The sequence below is a fragment of the Equus quagga genome, chromosome 7, assembly GCF_021613505.1.
Source record: "Equus quagga isolate Etosha38 chromosome 7, UCLA_HA_Equagga_1.0, whole genome shotgun sequence".
Classification (NCBI taxonomy): domain Eukaryota; kingdom Metazoa; phylum Chordata; class Mammalia; order Perissodactyla; family Equidae; genus Equus; species Equus quagga.
Genome location: NC_060273.1, coordinates 10,497,779 through 10,508,903, shown reverse-complemented (window position 1 = coordinate 10,508,903; position 11,125 = coordinate 10,497,779). Strand labels below are relative to the sequence as shown.

The 11,125-nt window shown below is 48.9% G+C and overlaps 1 protein-coding gene across 2 annotated transcripts in view; it reads left to right on the top strand.

The window, feature by feature from the left end:
* The first annotated feature begins 7,109 nt into the window (after positions 1-7,109).
* Positions 7,110-11,125, top strand: part of CPPED1 (calcineurin like phosphoesterase domain containing 1) — a 155,166-nt gene continuing 151,150 nt past the window's right edge. For both annotated transcript variants that reach the window (XM_046667845.1, XM_046667844.1), the window contains exon 1: positions 7,110-7,277. In XM_046667845.1, coding sequence (XP_046523801.1) covers positions 7,208-7,277 — 70 coding nt within the window. In that variant the 5' untranslated portion in view covers positions 7,110-7,207. The remainder of the gene's footprint in view (positions 7,278-11,125) is intronic.

Sequence of the window (11,125 nt, the reverse complement as noted above, 5' to 3'; positions counted from 1 at the left end):
TGCCAGAAGGTTTTTTACAAGGGGTGTTCAGCAATGTAGGGGAGATAGGAAAGAAAATAAATGGGGGAACAGAAGCCTAAGTGAGGAAATTAAATTCAAGTTTCGAGATGAAAAAGAATTGGCGTAATTAGTATTATCTGGTTCCAAGGCCAAGAACTTTATTATGGTAGTTAGGGGTACCTTGGCTGTTTGGCTCTGCCTGCCAATCACGCGCCACTGGGCAGAAGAACAGAAGTCACAGACGGGTCATCAGCTACCTGCTGCTGATTGAGTTTCTAAAGCAGTCCAGTAGAAATTTCCACAACGATGGCAATGTTCCACATCTGTGCTGTCCAATATGGTAGCCACCAGCCGGATAAAATATGCACGTCCAGTTAAACTTGAATATTAGATAAACAACAAATGGTTTTTTCGTATAAGTATGTTAGGATATACTTTATCTGAAATGCAAATTTAACTGTGTGTCCTGTATTTTTTTTCTCCCTGACTCTGGTCCCCCGAGCCACACGTGGCTATTGAGCGCTTGAAAGGCGACTAGTGTGACTGAGAAACTGTCGTTTAAATTTTATTTCGTTTTGATTAATTGAAGTAGCACAGATGGCTAGTGGCAACTGTGCTGGTCAGCTTGATTGAACAAAATGGGGCTCGTGAACGGACGTCCCCCAGCGTGAGATTTCGTGGGGATAGTTTTGAACTCAAATTCTCCATTCCAGGTTTTGAATGTCAAGGAAGCCCTCCCTGCCTCAGTGTGCTGCCTCGCTGGGAGGTCTTAAGAGGCTTATCTGAAATAATGACAACCACAGTAACAACAAGCAATTTATTGAGCAATTATTATGTGCCATGATACCCACTTTGAATATTCTATGTCACTGAGTCTTGCCACCAACTCTGGGTACGCATGATTATCCCCACCCTATGGGTGAGGGAAACAAAGCTCAGAGAGGTTAAGTGACTTGTCTAAGGGCACAGAGCTAGCAATTGGAATAAGCGAGCTTAAATTCAGGTCGCGCGACTGACCAGGCTAGCCTCTAAATGATTATGTGCTATGCGCCCAAGTTTTCAAAGTCAAGACTTGAGAAATTCTTAAAGCCAAATGGTAGGCAACATGAAGACTGACATAGGTCTAAAGAGTCCCAAATAGGCATGGAAACTGACCACGAGAGGCAGAAAGAGGGTGGAAAGAGGAATCCTGGCTTTGCCGCTTCGAGTAAACGGTGGGACGACTCCAGGCAAGTTACTTAGCTGCCTTGAGGCTCTATGATCTTGTTTGTAAAATGAGGTGAAACTTCATTGTGTTTTGGGCGTAAAAGGAGAGAATGTGCATGAAATGCCTTGGCAGAGACTCATAAAGAAGAATTATGTATGCTAATATACATAATAGTTATACTTTATTTCTTATAATGAAAGCAAAATTTGTAAGCCATACAACTCACCTAAGAGAGTGGCAGTGGTGTCTGAGAAGTCTCAAGGACATGCTTTAACTTTCGTGTTGGAGGACATAGGTGTACCTGGAACATTCCAGAAATTTCTCTAACATCTTGAAAAGGGAGAAAAAAATTGTGAAAGTCTTGTTAATACCAAGCCTGTGACAACAGCAGCAAAGTCAGTAAGTTTTTTCAAAAAACACTCATTTGGGGGGTCTGAAGTACGCATGGCATTTTGACCTGGTCAAAGCTATTTATTTTCAGTTTTTAAAAAATGATCAGGGGGCCGGCCCGGTGGTTCAGCAATTAAGTGCACACGTTCTGATTCTCAGTGGTCCAGGGTTTGCCGGTTCAGATCCCGGGTGCGGACATGGCACCACTTGTCAAGCCATGCTGTGGTAGGTGTCCCACATATAAAGTAGAGGAAGATGGGCACGGATGTTAGCTCAGGGTCAGTCTTCCTCAGCAAAAAGAGGAGGATTGGCAGTAGATGTTAGCTCAGAGCTAATCTTCCTCCAAAAGAAAAAACAAAGATCAAATGTGTAAAACTGATATCCTCAGGGACTTGACTTACCTCGACCACATCCCATCCCCTCGTCCACATTCCTGAGTCCCACCTAAAGAGGTTCAGGGCAGGACTGGCTCAGGGGAGGGGCAGCTGGTGCTCATATTGCTTAGGAATTAACTTGTGCTTCCACATTTCCATATACCAAAAAGGTGCTGCGGCAGGATACCATTCTGCATTCCAGAGTAACATACCAATTCGAATTATGAGCTCAACCTTGGGACTCTAACACTTCCAAGGAAGACCTCTGATAGCCTGTATTAGTCAGGGTCCTCCAAAGGAACAGCTACAATAGGATGTGTAGACATCTAGAAGGAGATTTATTTTAAGGAACTGGCTCATGCAATTAGGAAGGCTGACCAGTCCAAAATCTGCCAAGTGGACCAGCAAGCTGGAGACCCAGGAAGAGCCAATGCTGCAGTTCAAATCCAAAGGACACCTGCTGGCTGAATTCCCTCTTGCTTGGGGGAGGTCATCTTTGCGTCTATCAGACCTTCAACTGATTATACGAGGCCCACCCACATTATGGACTTTCGTGAAAGTCCACTGATTTAAATGTAAATCTCATCCAAAAAAAACATCCTCGCCGAAACATCCAGAGTGTTTGACCAAGTATCTGGGTGCCGGGGGCCAGCCAAGTTGACGCATAAAATTAACCATCACTCAGTCTAACTAGGAAGGACTATGCCCATTGAAGTCAAGTCCAAGCACTTTCTCTAAATGAGGCCTCAGGTGCTTGGGCCAAGTCTACTGGCTCCAATCTGTAAACCAACCTGGCTCTTAATCCGAACACCCTTTGTCGTCTGGTGTCACAAAGCTGGGCAGACGGGAAACGAGGGAAGAGGTCGAGAAACGGGAGGACTTGCTGGAGGCAGACGCCAGAAACAGCGAGAAGGGCCGGCTCCCAGCCTGCCGGTGAGGAGGAGGCAGAGATCCCTAAGGAGCAGCCGGAACTCTAAACGCTCCGCTGCCCAGGGCCTGTGAGCGTCAGCACAAATTGTTCTGCGTGCGTGGGGGGCGAGGCCATAATACCGCCCAGGGCAGCGACCGATGTTCTTAAAAATACACCCACATCGCTAAATAAGAGCATGTTTGGATTAGTTGTTGCAAGGGGTAAGATGGAAGAAAAAGGGCTTTTTTTAAATTATTATTATTGAGTTCATAATAGTTTACATTGATGTGAGATTTCGGTTGTACGTTATTTCTTATCTGTCACCACATAGGTGCTCCCCTTCAGCCCCTGTGCACCTCCCCCCAACCCGACCCCCTTCTCCTGGTAACCACTGAACTGTTTTCTTTGTCCATGTGTTTGTTTATATTCCACATATGAGTGAAATCATCTGGTGTTTGTCTTTCTCAGACTGGCTTATTTCGTTTAGCATAATTCCCTCCAGGTCCTTCCATGTTATTGCAAATGGGATGAATTTGTCTCTTTTTCTGGCTGAGTAGTATTCCATTGTGTATATATACCACATCTTTGTTATCCAATCAGCAGTCGAAGGGTACTTGGGTTGCTTCCATGTCTTGGCTATTGTGAATAGTGCTGAGATAAAGGGCTTTTTTAAAGGAGCGGGAGGGGGCATGATAATCACTAGTCGAGATGCTCTCCCCCCCATCCCTCACTTGTGCATGGGGAATGTAGAAGATTATCCGTTGGCTCTTTTTTTTTAATTAGCCATTCTCCTTTTCTCAGGGCAATGGTGTCCAGATCTTGTTTTAAGAGCACTATGCTCTCCATCCTCAGGTGTGTGGTTGGATGACACCGATACGACTCCTTCTCCAGGGGCAGCCCTATGGCTTAAGCCAGTCTAAACATGCCATTTACCCTTCTGACTTTGCTTCAGAGAGGAGCATGTATCCAAACTGGCATGGCGGTGAGGCAAGGGGATGTTTGCTGGGGCTTCTGAGAAATACAGACTTCCTCCTTCTCCCCACTAGGTGGGGTCTCATGAGGGTGTGGTCTGGAACTGTTGTAGCCATTCTGCTTCCATGAAGGGGGAGCCTGGAGCTTCTAAGTGATGAGAGGGAGTCCTCTCTGTGGAGACTGAAGATAAAGCCAAATACAAAAGGCAGAGAGGATGGGGGAGAGAAGTTGGCTTCTTTAACATCATATGGACAGCTGGATCAAACCTCACCTGAAGCTGCCTTAGAGTTTTAATTTATATATGCCAATGGATTTCTTTTTTCTGATTAAACCAGTTTGAATTGACTTTTAGTTATTTGCTATGAAATACCACCTGGCTGATATAATAGGTGACACCTGAACAGAATCTTGAACGAGGAATAGAATTTTGACTAGAAAAGAATAAGTTGATGGGTATCCCAACAACAACAATATTAACAATATCAACTACAGCAAAAATGTATCAAGCACTTAGTATGATCCAGAAACTCTGCCTGGAGCTTCATCTACTCCTTACAAAAACCAGACAAGGTTGGTGCTATGATTATCTCATTTTAGATAAAGAAGCTGAAGCTCAGAAAGATCAAGTGATGTCCCGAAGGTCACACAGCTGGGAAGTGGACTGAACAGCTAAGCCTGCTGCCCAGGAAGATGCTCTTCTTGTGCTGCTTGTCTGCCAAGCAGAGAGCTGAAAAGAAGAGTATGTAGGTTGAAAGAGCCCAGTCAGTGGAGAGAGGAACACTGACCTGCACAGTGATGAGGGGAGGATGGGGCAGGCAATGAGGTGAAGAAGTTGCTGGACCAGTGGTAGACGGGGTGTAGTCACAGCCATTACTATCACCCAGTAGCACCCGTGTAATTCTGAAGTTCCTATCATGGCCAATAGAGCTATGCCCAACCACTGCCCAGGTTCAAAATGGGGTTATCTTGCCAAAATAGTCATAATCCATTTATTTATTCATGCAACAGCCACTTGAGTCTATGCCTCAAACACCCTGCTTGGTGAGCAAGACAGTCAAGGTAGCTGCCCTCATGGACCTTCCGGTTGCATTGAGAAAGATAACAGGAAACAAACAGTTACACATGTAAACATAATTACCAGCAGCACAAAGGGCCGTGCTGGTCAAGAACAGAGGCCTGTAAACAGAATGAGGGAGACCCAGTTCAGACCTGAAGAGTATGAGCAAGTGTGAGGGGAAGGCTCCTCCAGGGAAGTGTGATTTCAACAGAGGCCTTGAGATTTATTTATTTATTTATTTTTGAGGAAGATTAGCCCTGAGCTAACATCTGCTGCCAATCTTCCCTTTTTTGCTGAGGACGACTGGTTCTGAGCTAACATTTGTGCCCATCCTCCTCTACTTTATATGTGAGACGCCTACCACACCGTGGCTTGACAAGCGGTGCCACGTCCACACCCAGATCCGAACCAGCGAACCCCAGGCAGCTGAAGTAGAACCTGTGAACTTAACCGCTGTGCCACCGGGCCGGCCACTCAACAGGGGCCTTGATATTTAAATGAGCACAAACATTCTAAGCAGAAGGAACTGCACATACGAAGAGCGAAATGGATTTGCACATTTAAGGAACTGGAAAAAGACTGCGGCTGCAAAGTTAGTGGGTGAGAGGTCAGCGAGGCCTGGAACTTGCAGGGCCTTGAGGCCACCATCAGGACTTTGGATTCTCATTTACTGATTCCCTCCTCGAACATTTCCTGATAGCCCTCTGCTGGGCCCTGCCTTATGCAGGCAATGGGGATAGAATGATTAGTAACAATGCTAATAATAATGGCTAATATTCCTTGAGAACTTACCATTTGCAGTAAGAACTATTGGTTTAAGCACTTTGATGCACCAACTCTTTTTTTTTAAATTTTTTTAATGTTTCCTTTTTCTCCCAAAGGCTGCCCGGGTACATGGTTGTGTATTTTCAGTTGTGGGTCCTTCTAGTTGTGGCATGTGGGACGCCACCTCAGCGTGGCTTGACGAGCAGTGCCATGTCCACACCCAGGATTCGAACTGGCGAAACCCTGGGCCACCGAAGCAGAGTGCGAGAACTTAACCACTCGGCCAGGGGCCGGCCCCTGATGCACCAACTCATTTAAGCAACTCTATGACCTAGATACTGCTATTGTTCCCATTAAACAGATAGGAAACTGACACATGGAGAAATGAAGTCATTTTCAAGATCGTACCACCAGCAATTAGTAACAGGCAGTCTGACTCCAGAACTCCAAGGCACTTAGGTTCATAACCACTGTGATTTCCTGCCTCTTGCCTAAGATTAGAGGATAGCGATCCTGGTCATTTTAGCTACCCAAACAGGGTCCAGATGTAGGCAGCTAGTTAAAAAGAGAATTTCCCAAATTTGGCAGATCATAAGAACTCCTGGGGGAGTTAAAAACAGACCTGCAGATTTAGATTCAGTAGGTCCACCCTGAAATTTGTATTTTGAGCAAGCTAGACAAATGCCAGTTTAATAGTTCTGTGCAACAGCTTTTTGCTGGACAGATCCTAGATTGGGTGGGTTGCAGCTTCCCTATAGAAGTGTGTCACCTTGTGCAAACTGCTCCACCTCTTTGAGCATCAGTTTCCCCATCTGACAAACGTGGCTGATGACGGCACCATCTTCTAGGGCTGTGGTGTGGATTAAGTGAGCTGCGTACAAAACTTAGAGGGGTGTGTGATGCTTAGTGAGGGATAATGATAACAATGGAATGACGGTGATGATGGCTGGGAAGCTGCAAAGCCTGGGGATCAAGTGTCACAGATCACAGCTGTGGTTTAGAAGACTGTCCTGAGACAGGGTCTGGTCCTTTTGGCCTTAAGGTAGGGTTCCCAGCTAAAATCCAGGCCCCCAGTTAAAGTGGAATTTCAGATAACGAAAAAAAAAAAAAAAATTTTTTTAGCATAAGTATATCCCATATATTGCATGGGCTATACTTATCTTAAACCATCAGACGTTGCCTATCTGAAATGCCGGTTTAACAGGGCATCCTGGACGCTCACTGGTAACCCTGGCAACCCCACTTTTAGGGGAGGGCTGCCCCAGCCCTGCACCCTCTGCGCGCGCACGTGGCCCCAGAGCGGGGCCTGCACTCGCCAGGCGTCCCAGTCGATCCCAGAGGGGCCGCTCCCGCGGCCGCCCCGGCCAGGCAGCACTAGCGGCGCCCCGAGCGGTCGACCCCACCCGCCCCACCCCGCCCCGAGCAGAGGGCGCCGCCCCGAGTGGGGTAGACCGGGCCGGACGGTTGGGCTGCGTGGCCTCGCGCTCCTCCTTCCCACGCAGGGTGCCCTGGCGTGGCCAGACTCGCTCGCCATGGCGGCTGCGGAGGCGAGAAGTGTTTTCCACAGAGCCCGGGGCAGGACCCTGGACGCGTTTCTCGCAGGTACCGCCGGCCCCGCGCCCGGGGAGGGGATGACTTCAGGGCTGCGGAACCTTCCTCCCGCCTGGGGAACCTGGGCTGCGTGCGCGCGCCTCCCGCCGGACCCCTTCAGGGCCTGCACCCGGGGCTGGGGACCACGATAGCGGCCGTACCGCCCGCGCGCGGGGCTCCCTGGGGGCGCCGTGGAGCGGAGTGTCCCGCGGGGCATCCCGCCCTGGAGCCTCGCCGGCTGGACCCAACTTCCCTGAGAGGAGAGAGGAAGGCAGCACAGCCTGGTTCATGGCAGCGTGGGCCCTGCAGTTAGACTCGGCTGCCACGTCCCCTCCCCCTCCGCCTTGGACACGTGGCTCTGCAAGGCTTGGCCTCAGTTTCCCCATCTGTAAAACGGGCATCCCAGCAGTGAGGTGCTGATGGCTCTCGATGAGCGCGCGGTGCCTGTTAGGGCGGTTGTTTGTATTGTGGTCGTTCACCGCGATGTGTTATATACTCCATAATCACGGTTATTTACTACAATGAGTCATCCACCCTTTAGGACAAGAGAGGGAGGGCAGCCTGGAGGCAGGTGAGGGTTTAGCGCTTGGACTTTGGATTTAGATAATCGGCCTTGCTGTAAAAATGGGTTTGTTCATACTTACCTCATGGGGAAGCCTCAAGAGATTAAAAGGATTGCTGTAACCCAGCGTCCGGCCAAGGCCAGGTGCCGAGCGCGTGTTAGTCCTACAGCAGCGAGTCAAGAGGAAGTTTGTGCCTGGTTCTTTGACCCCGTCTGTGGCTCTCTGCTGCCTGGAGTCGAATTCCCTCCCAGGCTTTCACCAGCTTGGTCACCTCCGTGAGGTCGCCCCGGATGCCCTGCGGGATCTGGCCTGTGCTCACCTTTCTTGCTTCATGCTTGCCGTTCTTTCCCTTGCCCGGTTCTCCTGCCCCGGTGGTTTTCTGGAACTGCATTTGAGAGAGCCAGAGGCTTGCCCTCCCCAGGGCCTTGGCACTTCTCTGCTCCCGCAGCTGTTAGCCGTGCTGCTGGGTCTGGCTCTTTCCCGTCCTTCACACCTCACGTAAAGTTCAGTTCCCTCCTCGGACAGCTGCTCTCTCTGGCTGCCCTGTATCAAGTAGGTTTCTCCGGTCATTGTCTCTCCTGAAACCTCCTTCTTTTCCTTCTTTGCAGCTCTGAGTCAGTCGGGGAGTGGCAGGGTTCTGGAAGGGCATGTGGGGCCAGAAATAGAGCTAGCTATGGTGGATCTTGGAAAATGTGGTGCCATCCTCTGCATGTTTTTTTTTTTGCCCAGCATGATATTTTTCGAGATTTATCCATATTGGTTTATGTAGTTGTAGTACACTCCTTTTCCCGCAGGGCCATGTTCTGTTCTATGAGTATACATTTTAGATATTCCGTTGCTGGATACGCTGAATGTCTTCCATTTGCCTCTCCAGTCCACTCTCTCCCTTCTGCTCTGTGCTCCAGGCGGTTGACCTGTACGGGTTACAGCCGGTGCCCTCTGGCTTGCCGTTGGATTCAGCCAATGGGCGGTCCCAACCGAAATCAGAGGGAGAAGCAAAAGTCAGGGTATTTATGCCCCCAGTTTACTCCCTGTTGGGTTGCCTTGGGTTGGCTGAATTCCTCCCTTGAAGGTCACTGCTTCTTCCAAGATGGCCTTTCTGCTGGGGCCAATCTTCCCAGATTTGGGTAATCACTTCCTCCTCCTTCCTTTCAGATCTAGAAGTGGCAACAGCTCTGCTCTTCTATCTTTGGGCTACTGAACTGGCCTTTATAGTTTCCGTACGCTCAACCCATCCCAAATAATCCCTTAAAGGGTTTTGATTAGTAATGAATTATTATAATTATTAAATTATCCTAATTTGAGCATGTCAGTTATGTCCTGCTAGGATCCTGATGGATGCGGTGGACCTTTAGTTGTTTCTGTTTTTCATTCTTGTGATGTGTTCAGTGCTGTTATGAAGATTCTTGGACAAGTCGTCTTGTGGACACGTGGGAAAGTTTCTCTGGGGCCTACACCCGGGAGCGGAGTTCTGGGTCGTGGGGTGTCATCATGCCCAGCTTTACTAGATCTTGTCAGATCACCTTCCAAAGTGCTCGCACCAACATGTGCTTGCACCAACGTACGCTCCCACCAGAAGTGTACGAGAGTTCCCTGTTACTTTACGATCTCTCCTCTCTTCAGTTTGAGAAGTTATTTATTCCGTTCCTGTTGCATTCTCTAGTGTCTTGTGGAGACTAGAAAAAGGAGAGGGGAAGGCAAGCTACACACCCTCCGGGGCTCATAATCCAGGCACAGAACTATGGCCCAGAAAATAATTCTTGGCAACGGGTGGGCTCTGAAGGCGACTAGTGGGAGGAGCCTGGATTTTTAGCATTAGTCCTGGACAGTGACGGGGCCGTTAACTGAAATCAGGTAGCAGGGAGTAGGACAGATTGATGGGGCTAATTTGGGAAGTATTGGCTTTGAGGTACCTTCAGGAAGTCTGAGGAAGAAGGACGCAGAGCACAGCCTGTGTTGGAGGGGTGGGTGCCATCCACAGGGAAGGGAGTAGATGGCATTGCTATAGGAATAACGGCATTGTTAAGAGGAAATGTGTGGAGTAGTGGACAGTGTGTGTAACCTTACGCTATGTCAACGTTTACGGGGAGGCACAAGGAAAAGACACACTGAAGGGCTCAGAGCAGGAAACAGCCAGAAATTTTGGAAGATAAAATCAGGAGCCAACCTTGGCACCATAGCTGGGGAGGGGGGCTGAAGGCAGGGTGGGACACAGGGCCAGAGGTCACAGAGGTCTGGGTGAATCTTAGCGCAGCAGAGGATGGCCCGTGATGGTTAGGTGACCTTCAGGAGCACAGTTTCAGTAGAGTTGTAGAGGGAAGCCTGGTGCGGGTGTTGAGCATGTGAAGTCAGCCAGGGTAGGGTTCTGTTTGGAGCCATTTGGTGCTGTGATAGTAGGATTTTCAGGGAGGAGCAATGCTGAAGGAAGGCTGAAGGGTTTGTACTAGTATGGATGATGAAAAGAACCACGGGAGCATCTGACATCCATCAGGAGTTTACAGTGTGCCAGGTGTTGTACTCTGCATTGTATGTGGATTATCTCATGTGACCTTCAAAACAGTCCTATTGAGATAGATACAATTATCTTATTTTTACAGTGGGAATAAAAATCAAGCTCACACAGGCTAGGCAACTTGCCCACGGTCACTGATTGGTCTGAGATTTTTAGGGTTGACAATAAAAAAGGCAGGATAGTTGTTGGAGAGCGATACCCAAGGAGATGGGAAAAGTTGAGATTACGGGTTCTGGAGAGGGGCTGGCCGTGGGAGCAAATGTGCTCTTCCGCCATCTGGTCCTCCTTTTATCCATGTGTCTGCCCAACTGTTTGTCCTTCCATCTACCGGCCCACCCATCCACCAGTCTATCCATTGTGTGTCTGTCTCTTTATCTGTCTGTCCATCCATCCATCACTTCATCTGTTTGCCAACTCATCAAATGTGCTGAGCGCTTGTCTTGTCCCAGGCATTGTGCTAGATGCCACAGTGTAGTGATGAGTGAAACCAGGTGTGAGCCTCCACCTCTGGCACATACTCCTTGGAGAGCCTGGCATTAACCTGGCAGTCACACAAACCAGTGTAAAGCACACTTACGGCATATGGCTGGGACGCAAGGAGTCGGGTGTCGTGAGAGCCTCTCTTTGGAGCATTTGACCTGATAAGAATTGAGGAGGCCTTCCCTGAGGGAGAGGTGTGTTGTCTGATTGTTGAAGGATGGGCTACGAAGGGAGGGAAGACCAGTGTGGACTGTGGGCAGAGCAAGTATGAAAATCTGTGGTGGGGGGGTTGGGAAAGGTAAGGA